At 32.5% G+C, this 15,877-nt stretch overlaps 1 protein-coding gene across 3 annotated transcripts in view; it reads right to left on the bottom strand.

Moving 5' to 3' along the window:
• Positions 1–15,877, bottom strand: part of LOC143249565 (GMP reductase 2-like) — a 31,270-nt gene that overhangs the window by 8,317 nt on the left and 7,076 nt on the right. For all 3 annotated transcript variants that reach the window (XM_076500717.1, XM_076500059.1, XM_076501493.1), the window contains 3 exons: positions 8,427–8,510; positions 4,624–4,797; positions 2,172–2,360 (listed from right to left, as the gene is read on the bottom strand). In XM_076500717.1, the coding sequence (XP_076356832.1) occupies positions 2,172–2,360; positions 4,624–4,797; positions 8,427–8,510 (447 nt within the window). The remainder of the gene's footprint in view (positions 1–2,171; positions 2,361–4,623; positions 4,798–8,426; positions 8,511–15,877) is intronic.

Raw genomic sequence — 15,877 nt, 5'->3', positions numbered from 1 at the left:
ACTTTTTCACTACTAAATGCACTGATAAAAGCTTCAAATACATTAAAAATATCTGTTCACCAATTTTAACAATAGTAATACTTGATAAGATAAAATTACACATAATATGTATATTAAAAAAACAAAACAAACTGAAAACTGGCACTGAATGCAGCTGACTTCCTCTACACTGAAGAGTACTCTCATCACTTAGAGATTAAGATAAAAAAGATGCATGAGAAGTGTAGGTTGATGCGAGTATTTATTGGAAATGCATTTTCAGTGTAGGTAAATGTTAACTTTCAATATGATACTTTATCTTCTAACAGCCAGAATTCTACATTGAAACAGTGGAAGGACCTGTGTAAAAGTTACCAGATAAGAGCCTAATGTATAGGGTCACTCTCATAGGAGACTGCACCCTATTTATATGAGGTATTCTCTTTGCCCATTGTAAAGATATGTGTCACTAAACTTGGAAGAAACGATTCACATCCAACCTATAATTGGACATGTCAGATGGTGTAAATTGGCTAGGGTGTGTCGAACCACATTTGAAGGGTCAACTCCAGTTCTAAACCAGGTGGCATATTTGCATTCGGAAGTGCATTAGGATTGAGGGATTAAAACAGAGCACCAATCCCCAATTTTCTTGGAAACAACAAACAGTCAGGAATCAAAATCTGGAGCAGAGAAGGTTGGGAAAGACAAGATACAAGAGAAGAGAGGGAGGAATATTGATGAACAGCCTTCACCCTAGACTTTACATCAGTGAAATTCCTCAAATCATAAGAGTAAGAATAGGGTCAGATGCAGATGTAACAAGAAGGCATCCTTACTAAGAAGAGCCATGTGTAAAGAGACATGGGTAAGAGAAATAAACACAGCAACACATAAAGAAGGGTAAATATTTCCACTGAAAACCCCCTGACGAAAAGATGAATAGCCTTGGAAAAGACGTGAATAGGGAGAGAGATAACAGAGAATAGTAGTGGGGGTGAGAAAAAGACAAGAGAACTGAGCCAGAAAAAAAACTGTATTGCAGTTGCAGGATTGGAGTACCATGCCTAAATCAGAGACTAAGGTCTGAGAATCCAATAATAAAAAGCCTGACCTTTAATGTGCTGAAGCATGCAAGTCTGTCAAACATGGAAGCCAAGGCATGTTTACAACAAAAGTAACTGGGTAACAAACTGTTCACCATGGACTCAAATATCAGGTGAGAGGATGGGACTAAATAATCAGATGTTAGGGCAGAAGGGAGGAGGAATAATTACAAGATCCAGCAGAAAGAGGCAAGAAATTACATGCTTGAGAAATTATCTTCCACAAATGCAGAAGGATGAGGCAGACAAAGAGAGGCATAATGGAAAGGCATAGCAAATGCAGGAGATAGAAAAGGTCTGTCCAAATTTCCTATCTCCTATTCAAGAATAGATTCTTCAGGAAAAGAGAGACCCAACTATGGTTCCAGAAACTCAGCTGACTGCATAATGGACTCTAACCTGTGATTCACCAAGGTCAAGACCTCCTTTGCTGCAAGCGTGGAACCTAAAGCTATTGAAGAAGTAACTGTTTTTGGATAAACAGTGACATGATCCATACCAGCAATTGTTGTAGTGATACTAAATTAATAGTTCATTTTGTGGCAAATAAAAGAAACTTTCCACAAAACATTTCTTTGGGAGGGGACTATAGTCAATAATACAGTAATATTTCGTGAAATAGCACACAATAATAAACAATATATATAGAAAAAATTAAGCATGACTGCACACTAGAATGCCATACTTAGAAGTGATGACAATGCTCTACAGTACAAGTAAGTCAACTACACTAGGAGGGTGTGTCACATTCCTATTGGTGGTTGGCTGTCACATGCTTATTTTCATGCTACAGTGCAGCAGTATTACCATGTGGAATCACATGAGAGTAGGTGAATGTATCCTGGTTACTGATGAGTAAAAACTGCACAAACAGAAAGCTGCACTAATCGAGAAAAGCTATTGTGCGAGTGGAAGTAAGGTATAGTATTGCAAATGTTTCTTCTTTACTATGACCATTGGACCTCTTGGTTGTTCAGATTTATACAGATAATATGTACATCAAAGCTATAGACAGTATCAACTTGTAAGTGCAAGACATACTTTTGTATTTAAAACGTAAAGAGTCACTGGGACCAGCATACTTACTGAAATAATGTGTCCACCAAGTCCATGAGCAGCATCAGCACACTCAATAACTGCACTCAGCTGGGGATAACCAACGCCTGTTTTCTTCCTCGTGGTACATACTGAACCTGGGCCTATCCCAACCTTGATGATATCTGCACCTGACAGAATTAATTCTTCCACCATCTCTCCTGTCACCACATTACCAGCCTAAAGAAACATTTCAAAACCTTTCCTCTTGTACTTTTACCCTTAAACCTTTATTTAAAGATACATCAGTAGTACTTCTATAGTATTTAAATCACAAAATCAAGTTATGTTTCCTACACTTCTAAATAACAGTCATACAAGTATAAATTTAACTTTTTTGAGAACATTTTAACTCTCAGCTTCTCTTTTTGGATTTTAATGTTAGAAATATAGGAAAATACTTACTGAGATTGTTATTACAAGCAGACTTTTATTCTCATTCAAGTAGTTTAACGTATTACACTTTATTTGCAGAGATCTGCAAAACATTTTCTTTCAAATTTGTCCTTATTGCAACAGCATTTCTTTGAATACCAGATGTGTATTACAATATAAATAAAATGTAATTGTACATGCTGAAAAGTGTAAGTTCACTTGTATTTACATTATACTTTATAAATTCTTAACTAATGCTAGGCATAAGTTCAATAGAGAGATAAATTATAACATTGCACCATGTACTTTTTTTATGTTAGCTTAGTTAGGACTAAACTATATTGTACTTAATACTATCTATAAATAAAGTTAAAATGTGCTTCTAAGACTTAACATCAGATCTCTTTGAAAATTTCAAGCTTTTAATGTTATTCTACTAAATGGTTAATAAAAAATGTTTATATTCATCCTTTTTTTAAATTTCTTCATTCACAGAGTAGATGTAGCAACTTGTTCATTGAGCTTTCCAGTTCTCTGGCACAGGCAAACACTTGCACTGTTTTACTGAGTAAAATTCTTAGTGCACAAGCCTATAAAGCATACCAGCAGCAGAATTATAGTATGGCAAAATTTAAGTGTCAGCAATTAGAATTCTTTGCATTACTCTAGAGATATTGTACTTCAAGAAGTACTGTTACAATAAAGGCACTAATCTGAGCATAAATGACTTGTGGGTCTCTGCTACTTTATTATAATGGTACTCAGTTCTTGTCTGTCATCATAATGTGTGCGACCTTATCTAAATACATATACATGTATATAAATCACTTCCCTAACAAACACATAAACAAGTTTATTATTATACAGATATGAGAGCACCTACAATATAGTAACATATTACACAAAGAATACGTGACTGTATAAGTTGTTAATCAGATGTTTGAAAGTTTTCAAAAGATACAAAAATCTACCTTTACTTCTTCCAAATCTACTCGTCTCCTCCTTGTTACATAAAACATACACAAAAAATACAGTTTTTAACATTTTATTTCACAGAGCTGTCCTCAAAAGAAAGCAGAGAGAAGATAAATTTCAAGAATGGAATAAAAATGATTTCTTTTGAATCCAACCTTGAAAATTTGAGCTAACACTGCAGGTTAGATGAGTGTAGTGATGCATATTTCAAGTTTTAAACAAATGGCCAGTTATCACCCAAAAATGCACCTTTTAAGCTGAGGGAATGAAACTAGGTGACAAACCATTGAACCACCATGGTGATGACAAAGGGTGTAGAGTTAAGACCAGAAAAAGAACATGAATCTATACATATAATTGGTAGACAAACTGTTTTTTTTTGTTTGTTTTATTATGCACAATGTTTCACAATGAGTATCTGTGTTCTGCCTACCATGGGTATTGAAACCCAGTATTTAGCGGTATGTAGTATAAGTCTGCAGACATACCACTGTGCCACTAGGGGACACATGAACAAACTGGAAAAGTGTTTTGTAAACCAGTAGGATAAAGAATAAAGTAAGATGACCCACATGTCAGATGTTCATTTTCCACATCCATGACCCACAATAAGAGTACAAAACAATTCTTAAAAGCTTGAATTAAGGGAGTGGTAAGAAATAATTGAAATAAAAGAAATGTACAAATAGTTGTCACTGTCTCATGTGCTTCAAAAAAAGAAAGAGTTTAGAATAAAATTATGGTGAACAACTGAAAATTAACTCAGTAGCACCAAAATCAAAGGCAGAAACTATATTCCCTATTATGCAAATTAATTACCAATTACCTGTTTGTATCTTATTTGGATACAGCTTCGATATCTTGAAACTAATGCTGATCTTCAATAAAAATAAACTTATGAAATATATTTAATTCCAAAAATGTCTCTGTTTTTAATGAATTTGATTAGGGGATAAGTAATCTTGAATGACAACCAAAACTTGAGTCTAGACTCTAAAACAAAAAGCATAAAAATAAACACAAGTAAATATGAACAACAGTTTACTTATCTCAAAGTAACAGATGAGTAATAGAAACCAAGTAAAACACTTACCATGATAGTGAATGAAGGAAAAGCTTCCCTAACTTGCCGTACAAAAGACACAAAATGTTCCGAATAACCATTTGCCACATCAAGACAGATATAGTTGATTTGTGGTATTGCTTCTGTGATAGCTTTCAATTTATCAAAATCTCCTTGCCCTGAACCAGAACTAACTGCAACATTCTAGAGAGAGACAATAAAAATTTCATAATTAGATATTACAATTAGAAGTTCAAAACTGACAGATTAAAACAAAATATTAGGGTGAGCCTTCATTGTATCACTGTGTAATTTTTACTGATGAACATTCAAGCTAACAATAACATTTTTAAACAGTGTACTAAACTGACAAACTTACACCAAAACTTTGCAAAACATCATCAATTTTATAAAATCAAGTTATTTAAAGAAACATCTTAACATCTTGAAATCAGGGATGTGCAGTAATTTGTCCTAATGAAGAACCAAAAGCATAAAAGGTGTATTATAAAATAAAATAAAAAGCATAAGGACAGCCAATAAAGATAACATTAATTACTTGTAGTCATTAATCATATACAAGATTATTTGAATTAATGATAAAATAAGACATATTCAGATACTTTATTTATATATTAATTCCATTATCCTTTCCTTTTGATTGAATAATTTTATCAGATCTTCATATAAACTATCAGTCTATTTCCTTAAGCTTTTTCTTAATCACAATTAACACTAAACTTGCAAGTCTTTCTTGTCATTATGCATTTCTTTTGCAGCTGTATATTCTTTTTAAATGAAAGAAATAATGCTTAACTGAGGCACTGGAAGCTGGAAGAGCCAAGGTTAACTCATACAACTTTGTAAGTTGTTGCAGGACTGCATCTAACTTGGCATTTCAAAAACAATGAAGTAACTGATTCATTGATTTTACTTTTCCTTTCAAATCAACATCATCAAAGTATTCTCCATCATCTTGCAATGACTTTAATGATAATTTAGGAAACATTATTGGTTCTCTTCTTGTTTTTTAGCATTAAGAAGCTCAAGGAATGCTATGTTTTCAAGCTTTAAAACCTAATTTTAGTCTGCTCACAAACTGCATCCAAAATTTCTTAAAATAACTTTCTGTACATTATTTTAATGTCTTCTCTGGGATCATTTCTTATTTGCTTAGTATGAGGGTATAATCCATCAGTTGTTGCTCAAAATTTATTGAAATTGTTTTTTTGTTTTTTTTGCATAATTGTCATAATTTCATTTATTTTATTGATAGTAGGATACATCAAATGTATTCTATTTTGTAGAACATCAAATATAAACATTTGTATATTAAAAAATACTGGTAAACATATTCAACAAGAAACTACACTCAATTTCTCAGATTTGATGAAAGTGCTTGAGTACAGGAAATAGTTTCATTATCCCAGATGCTAGAATTATCAACAATATTTTGAAATAAGTCAATGAGTTCTTCCTTGTATTCCAAGACAGTTTCAAAAAGGCAGTGATTATAATTTGAATGAGTTGGGGTCATTTTTGAGGATATTTTCTTTAGTTATTCATCTTAAAGCTGCACATTTTGTTTGATTTTGCAAAAACTAAAGAGAATAAGTTACGTTTTGCAAACAATCTGCCACACTCTTTGATCTTTTTAACAGTTTGCAATAACACTAAATTCAATATATGTGTCATACAATGACTGAAAAGTGCTTTTGTATATTATCTTTAACTTTCTTTGGAAACTCATTCAACTCACTGAACATCATACTTGCCCCATCATAGGTTTGCACAACAAATTTTGACCAAATATTTAATTCACTGATTAAAAAAAACACTATCCTGGATATACCTACAGTTATTCGATCTGTACTAACAACTATAAACCCTAGAAATCTATCACAAATTTCAACATCTTTAGTCACATATCACCCAACACTAGAAAGCTGAGAAATGGTTCTTGCATCAATAGTTTCATCTAAAATAAGAGCCATAAACAGAGAATCACTTATTTTGCTTTTAATTTCACTCAAAAGTTCTTCCCCTACACAATTAATGAGGCCATTCTGGATTCTTTTTGACAAGCTAGAAAAAACACTCGATTTCTCTGAAAGGGATTTCAATAATGAATCATATTTCTTACACAAATTTACCAAATTTATTTAATACAATGCCTGAAGTATCTACACATCACATGACATCATAAAGGTAACAGACAGCCAAGCATGAGATGCAGGTCATGAGAAAACAAAAGTTTCCAAATATTGCAAGAAAATTAACTATAAATCATTATTGTTGTTTATTGTACATAACTGCCTCAGTTATCAGACTCTAATGATTCATCATGCTCTAAATGATAATTGTTATTCACTCAAATAGCACACTACGTCGATTAATCTTTTTAAAAATGTCTCTATTTTCTTCACCTGCATTTGCACATTTATTTTATGTTGGCTATAGTGTTGGAATTCAATCTGTGATTTTGCAAATCTAGCTAGGCAGAGTTGAAAACATGTGACCAGAGGAATGTTGATGTCTTTTTAATTGCCTTATGCATATTATTTAAATCATCAAATCCAACTGAATTCCATGCCCGAAATTTACTGTTAAATAATAAGCACAGCCAGCAGAAAAGCTTATGCAAATTAAGACAAGCAGTTAACCATGACGTTCTGTTATATTGGTTTGCAATGAATTTTTGAACACACCAGACTGCTTTGTTCTTCCAGTCAGACTTAGAGTTGACATTTATCTACCATTTCTGATGATGTTTTCTTTATCACTAAAACTTTTTGTACCAAACTTGTTCACTAATAAGCTTTCAATAATACAGTTACAATTTTTCCTATTAGCTTAGGAATCCATATTCATACCTGAAGAGTAACACTTCACAAAAAATAACAGTATTATTTAATACAATGACCAAAGTATCTACACATCACATGACATCAGAAAGTGATCATACAGCCATGAGCATGAGGTGCAGGTCTTGAAAAAACAAAGTTTCCAAATACTGTGATAAAATTAACTATAAATTATTAGTTTTTGTTATTATATATTATTTGTTTATCGTACGTTATAATCAATAAAGTAGTAATTATGAAACAATAACTTATTTATAAATTATTTATTTCACTTAAATTTTTTAGTGATTTACATAATTTAACATATAGACTATAAATTGTCAACAAGTTACAATTTTCTATGTATTTTGTAGTAAGATGAACCAGTGATTGCTTCTTTTATGTCACAGAAAAGGCCAATATAACATATAAGCTATGTCTGTTTAATTTTTTTCAAATACAAGTATGAATTTGAAATTTTTCATTCAGAAAATTATTCACATAAGAATTTTATAGTTTAAAAATATATTATGTAACAAAAATGATTTAAGTTAAAAATAAAGCCTTTTTCAGTAGAAAAAAAAGCTAAAAACAAATCAAAAATGGAAGCATTTTGCATGTTGTAGTCCAACTTGTTCCCAACAGCGCTTTTACTTATACAAGGTGATTACTAATTATGTAAAGTATAGTAGAGTGCTTCTTTAGAAATCAACTGCAAGATCATAATATCATATCTAGTTGATACTTAAAAATTATCTTTTAATATACATTGGGGAAGCACTGCTTCCCTTGCTTCCATGGACTGCACACCTTTGCTTGAAATGCATTTCTACTACAGTATGATTCACGTGCAGTATGAGAAAACTCTAGTTAAGGTGACAAAAATCCCTTAGTTCAATGAAGCTTTTAAATAAAATTATAGTTGTCAAAACATTATTATTATTCTTAAATCACTGTTGGTATTGTTCTGTTTTCCTATTTGATACTTACCTCTACAATGTCAGGGTTTTGAGTGATAAATTCTTTCCAAGCCTCCACAGAATAATGCTTGTGTATTGTTGTAAAGAGGCCATGCTAGTAAATAAAAAAGAGCATCTTTTTAACTAAACTTTGTAGATAATTTGAATAAAATAAATGAAGTTTATTGAAAATTACTTACTGATTTCAGAGAGTGTTACCGCTCAGAAATATTTCTCAACTAAAAGCAACATAAATAATTAGTGATCTACTAGATATACACAGTAAATCAAAAACTGAACACAGTTATACTTCTACGATTCACAATGCATGTTTTAACTACTCCATTATATTTACAGAAAATGATGGTGTCAGTAAGTTAGTAAAGATTGTTGATGGCATTAAACTCTTGGGTATTTCTAGTTGTATTGAAGGTGTTGAGGTATTACTAAATGATTTAGATCAATTGGTAAGATAAACAAATAAATATCAAATGACCTTTGATTATACCAAGTGTAGGGTTATGCATTTAGGTTATAATAATTCAAATCCCACATTTGACAGATAGGAACCCACTCTATTGCATGAATAAAGGAAAGGGCCTTTGCAGAGTAGCTGATGAGATCACTAAAGCCATCAACAAAGTGCTCTGTTGCTAGTATAGGAAAAAAGCTAAGGAAATTGCAGGGCATATTTAAAAGCATACTAATTACAAGTTTAAAGAGGTAGTTATTTTGAAACATTAACATAAGGGTTACCTAACAAGATACCAACCTGTATCAAATGTCATTGTTAATTATGCAAGGAACACCTTTGACTTTGAAATTGGGATGCATTGCTGTTTTATTATCATTGTGGTATGCTTTCTATTATGATATTCACATACAAAATTTTGCCTGGATTTGTAAGGCCATTTAACATAAATCCTCTTATTATCTTTATTGTTACAATCATTATGAGACCTGATAATGTTAAGTATAAGATTAATTTTGTATTCTAGTGTTCGTTCTCTTAGCCAAATATCAAATATCTGAATATCATATTTTGATTTTCCTTCTGAATTTTTAGAATTTTCAAACACTTTCAATGACATGTAAATTTTCATTGATTAGTTGTTCTATTACAGTTATTTCTTTCCATGACATTTTGATAAAACATACCTCAAACTAATATTTCTCAATTTACCTTGTAACCTCCAAGTTGTATATGCTGCTATAAATTTAATTGTCATTCTAGTTCTTTCATAGTTTCTGACTAGTAGTTATTAATAAAATTATCCAAAACACCAAACATGTTGTTATAAATTTCTACTGGGCTGCCAACTTCTCTTTTCAGTATTTTTTTTCATATTTAATGTAGTCTGAACATGCTTTTCCCACTTTTCTATCAAGTGTACTCTTTATGTTGCAATTAGTTCATGGTATTATTCAATTTGGGTTAAACCTGTACTGTAATGAAAAGAATGTTGCAACTATGTCGAGATAATCAAAAAAATTGCCAAATAAGTAAACTCACTGTCCTATGGCAATCATTTGACTATTTTGTCCAGTCATAAAATTAAAGAAGCTGCCAAATACTTTTCATTGTATTGCTGTTGTTGTGGTTTGTTGAGTGGTAGACAGTGTGTTGTGGATGCCATTCCTGTCACTGTATGTGGAGGTTGGACTCTGGAATACTCCTTTAAGAGACTTTGATGTATTCTCCTTGACAGGTGAGCAAATGGTGTAATGACAAAAAAATGGCTATCAATCCTGTAAAAGCCACAGCCATGTTCTACACACTCAACAACTAGCAATGTTATCCCTCTGTAAGATATATTGAAATACCTGAGCGTAACATTTTAAAGTTAACTCAACTTCATCAGCCATACATCCACCATGACAACCACAGCTATTAAAGATATCAATGCAATAAAAGTTAAAGCAGAAAACAGAACTGAAACACATCACTAGTTTGCACTTTACCAACACTTTACCCACTTCACCCTGGATTATCCATTGCAGATAATCAGTATGAGTGCTGAGCAGCGAATTTAGACTGGAAAAGACATGAAAGAAACCTGTTTTAGATTCAGTGATGTCGAGAAAACCCACTTGTAGAGAAATATATATGTAAAAACATCTCGTTTGGGCTGAGAACATTTTTTATGTAGAGGAGTGAACAACGTTTTGACCTTCTTCGGTCATCGTCTGGTTCACAATCACTGAAGAAGGCTGAAATGTTGTTCACTCCTTTATGTAAAAAATGTTCTCAACCCAAACAAGCCATTTTTACATATATATTTATGTTTTAGATTGGTCATAGGATGTAATTCATCCAAACACCTTTATGCCTTATTACATTTCCTAAGCCTCATTAGCCTCACAGAGCACAAACAGCACTTACAAAACAAATCCTTCACCACAGCCTTAAAGACCATACATTCCATCATTAAGTCACTGACCTTTTTAATTGAGATATCCCAACTCCACAATAATCCATCAAAGACCAATCAAACAGGGGCTTGCCTAAAATGCAACTAAAAAGACAATCATGAGTAGACAGGTGCTATACATTCATTAATGAGACAATTTCACAACCAGATCTCAGATATCCCCAAGCAAAATAAACATCTTCCACCCCTGAGATCTGTAGAAATCAGACAAGAAGACAGTGCAGAGATTTAACATATTGTGAAAAAAAACCAAAAGAACCAGTCAAAACCTTATTTAAAAATCATGATGGACAGTTGAAAGTTATCACAGTTACTGATGGTTTCTATACCATAGACAGTAAGACAGCTGGTTTGGCATCCATGTCCTCAAAAAGCAACAATGTTCTGCAAAAGGTAGGAAGAGCATTCAGGCTTCTCAAAAGTATCATAAGGATAAAGATAGAAGCCATAAAATAAGCTCTTTCTGGATTGCTGTAAGCAAGAAACTACAAATTAATAATGCTACCAACATAATACTTGTCAATTACTTGATCTCCAGATAAATGGCAGAAAACAAAACAACTGAATGGCAAGACCATCACTTGGATCTATGTGCCACACAGTGTGAGAATAATATCTGAGGAAGCTAACAAGCTCACAAAAGAGAAGCCCTTTTATTAAATCCTGCACAGTTTTACTGCTGGCAGAATACTGATCTCTCTCTCTACTTGTTGCACAAAAATGGCAACCATAAAAGGTTTCTATTGACATTCAGGGAAATTGATGGAGTTAGAAAATGTACCATATAGTGTAGCTAGAAAAGTCAAAAGATGGGGAATCAGCAGGACAGTTAACAGTCAGAAGACAATTGGTAATATAAAGAATGGAGCTCTCGTCTACCTTCTGCAAAGCAGTCAGCCTCCATAAGATATCAGAGGCTACTGGCACAACCATTGAGACTGTCACCTAGTATTCAACTCAAACGTAAGTCTGCTGCACTTGGTTTATGAAGTAAAGTGTGAAGTTCAGATTGTTCCAAGGTATAAGTAAATGATTTGATAAGTGAAATATTTATAGGTATTAATTTATATTGGCTTAAGTGCCTGAGATAACTGTTATTACATCTTCTATTACTTTTTGTGTCAAGAAATGTACTTTTCTGTCAGTGCAGTGGAGAATATTGAATACCACTATTGCACCCTATACTGTAACACTGTTATGTCTACATGATCATTCAAACTGTTTGTAGAAGCATTCTGTTATGTAGCTGCACAAACTATAATAACAGATATTAACAAACTCAGTACAACTACTTATAACTCAAATTACCTAAACAAGGTATCATTCTAGCAGATCTTCATGGCACTCTTACTAAGATGTTGATATATTTCTTGTATACATATATGTAAAAGTTGGAAAGAAACTGCATACAGCATTTCCAATGAGGAATTATCAGTTACAACAAACAAACTGCTTTTTAATTGAAGAATACCATTAATATATTCTAAAACTGTTCATAATTTCGACAATTTCTAGACAGCTGACTGCTTCAAGTCTTTATCTGTAATCAAATTTCAAATATAAAAAAATAAATTCTTAAATATTCAATACAGGCTTGATCTTTTAATAAAAAAAAGTGGCTGGAAGTGAAAGCCTAGACTGGCTCACATGAAGTATAAATGCTATAATTAAAGAAAAGAATTATAAGTGTAAAAAAATTAAACTGAACACAATGATCAAAGATTTGGAGAATTATACAAGATGAGGAAAGTTGGTCAAGCAAAAGATCATGAGGGTTACAAAAAAAGGTTGGCTGAAAATGTAAATATTAATAATAAAGATTAGTTTGATATATAATTTCAACTTGTACAGGGTCATGATTATATCACAGTAGCAAATGTTGAGGTACAGTTTTTAAGGAATGATTTAGGAAGACTAATATTTGGGATGGATGATTTATTACATTCTATGTTGTCTTCAAGTTTTACTAATGAAGATTTAAACAACATTCTTTATCCTGAAAAGTAGTTAGACAGATACAAGATGATCACATTAATGTTAAGAAAAAAAAAGGGGGGACTTAGAAAATGATAAACTTTCTGGACCAGATATTTACCTAAGTGTTTAGAAAGAGGTTAAGGATTAGGTGTATGAGCCACTTACTACTGTTTTTATAAGTCCTTGAACAGTGGGAAGATGCCAGAAGATTGAAAGCTGGCTTATGTTACTCCTCTTTTCAAGGTAAATGATAAAAATTACCTCAATAATTATAGATTTATTTGTCATACATCAGTGGTATTTGAAAGTCTGGTAAAAGATGCTTTGCAAAGTCATTTAACACAGTTTAGAATTTTATTGGAATGTCAATGAGTTTCACTGAGAGCAAATATTGCCTTACAAATCTTTTGACATTCTTTGAAGACATTATTGCTTATATAGATGAGAGCAATGGTGTAGATTTCATGTATCTGGATTTTAAGGAAGCATTTAACAAAGTGCCACATGAAAGGCTGGTTAAAAAGTAATCAACATGGGGAATAGTTTGCTCAATGAATATCTAGTTAGAAAGTAGAAAGCAGAGGATTGTAATAAATGGAGTTCAGTCAAACTGATTAATATCACAAGTAAGTTACCTCAGGATTCAGTATTAAAGGCCTTTTGACTTTTTGATTTACAACAATGACATAGATAAAAGAATTATTAACAATTTGTACAAGGGAATAAAATACATTCCCCTGGTGATAGAAAAAATGTAACTGTTTCTGCATAATTTGACAATGCCAATTCTAAAAACCATGTTGAAAATTACTGATTGCCTTCAATGTATGCATTTTTTAAAGTAACAAATACACATCAAGCTATCTGCTGTGTCCACCAAGGGGAATAAAACCCCTGATTTAAGCAGTATAAATCCATAGAATTACTGCTGTCCCACACAGGAAAAGGTTTATTCAAATATTCTTATATAACATGAAAAGAGCTTTATTTATTCATTGAATAATGCATTTAAGATTGTATAATCTGCATTCTTTAAGTTTCTCTCATGTTCACAGCAGCATTGGCTTTGTGTTCCCCTTGTGCAAAAGTACAACTTTCAGACTAACTTTAGATACATCAATAAAAAGTATCCATTCTTGAGGATGATGTTCAGTACCTAATTCTTTAATTAGTGCATCAACACAAAGTACCCTGCACAATGTAGTGAAAAGAAAGACTATGATGGTGACTTTGGTAAATTGAAACAGTTGTTCCTGGTGCTAATAAATTCCATTGCTGTAAATGAGAGCCGTAAAGTTCTCATGCTGCTTTGATAGAGACAAGCCATGAATCAGATCATTTAGCTCCTCATTTGTGATCAGATTACACATTTATATGTAAAAACAGCTTGTTTGGGTTGAAAAAATTATTTACACAGAGGAGTGAACAATGTTTCGACCTTCTTCGGTCATCGTCAGGTTCACAAAGAAAGAAGAGGTAACTGACCGGAAGCTGACCACATGTTTGAAAGGGGTTGTGTAACTGAGTGTCGGAATGTAGAGGGCATGCTTAGATGTTTGGATATATAATTTTATATTATTTATTATACTATTTTTAATATAGGTATAAAGGTGTTCCTCTGTATTGGTTTATTTTGGGCTTAAGTTCTTGTGTTAGCAAGGCTTCTTTAATTTTGTGTTTGTTTATGCTTGTTTCTTTATTTAGCATTTGAGTGCTTTCTACGATTGTGTTTACTTGCAATGTTCAAAAACGTGTGAAGGTGACTTTTTATGTTCTTTCAATCTGGTTTCAATTTTTCTACTTGTTTCTCCAATATAGAAGTCGTGGCAGTTATCACATTGTATTTTATAAATAATGTTGGTGTCATGTTTGTCAGTGTAGTTTTTACATAGTATAGACCTCAGTTTTGTGCCTGGTTTTTGAATAAACTTGGTATTAACTGGAATGTCATATTTTGTTACTAGTTTTTGCCAAATGTTGGTTATTTGTCTGCTGATGTCGAGAATGTATGGTATGCAGCAGCATGTGGTTTCATGATTTTTTGATTCATGAGATATATTTACTTTTGTTGGTTGATTTTGCTTTCTGTCTAGGTGTCCGCATATAATGTTTTCTGCAGTTTCTGGAGGAAACTTATTGATGTTGATGAAGTATTGTTTTATTTTGTCTAATTCATCACTAATTTTATCTGGTGAGCATAGTTTTATGGCTGTGTTTATTTGGTTTCTTAGTATGTTGAGTTTTTGTTTTGTTTCATGTGCTGAGTCCCAAGGAATGTATAGTCCAGTAGGGGTGATTTTTCAGTGTATTTCTGTTTTGAACTGTGTGTCAGTTCTTGTAATTTTGATGTTAAGAAATGATATTTGATTGCTTTCTTCGTGTTCACATGTGAAGTTACTGTTGGGATGTATAGAGTTAATGTGATTGAAAAAATTAAGTATGTGTTCTGTAGATCTGAATCCCGCAACCGTGTTATCTACATATCTGTACCAGTACAGTGGTGGATGTAATGCTGTGTTAATTGCTTGTGTTTCAACTTGTCATAAAAATATTGGCTAGAACTGGTGACACTGGGTTGCCCATGCTTCGACCATTTGTTTGTATATAGTTGTGGTTGTTGAACATGAAGTTTGTCTTTATCGTGGTGAATTCTATGAGGGTTGCTAATTGGTTGCTGGGAATGTCTATAGTTGGGTTAGGGTCTTGGATATAGAGTTCTAAGACTATCTTGCAGGCTTCAGCAGTTGGAACTTCTGTAAAGAGGGATATAACATCGAAACTGGCCATTAAGGCTTTATGATTAAGTTGATTCAGATTAGACTTGAAATTAAAAGATTCTTTGATGAATGAGCTGACTGATGTTACATATTTGGAGAATGCTCATGCTATGTATTTACCAAGATTGTAATTAAACGATTCATATGTGGACATTATTGATCACAATGGACAATCTGGTTTATAAGGTTTGGGGATGCCGTATATATGTGGTGTGAGTGAGTCAGTTTTGCATAGGTAGGAATAAAGTGCTTGTGAAATTGTGTTGGTTTTTTCATTTTTAGTAGTATTTTGTTTA

The sequence above is a fragment of the Tachypleus tridentatus genome, chromosome 1, assembly GCF_004210375.1.
Source record: "Tachypleus tridentatus isolate NWPU-2018 chromosome 1, ASM421037v1, whole genome shotgun sequence".
NCBI classification, from domain to species: Eukaryota; Metazoa; Arthropoda; class Merostomata; order Xiphosura; family Limulidae; genus Tachypleus; species Tachypleus tridentatus.
The sequence above is the reverse complement of the archived record's forward strand: the minus strand, read 5'-3'. Positions and strand labels throughout refer to the sequence as shown.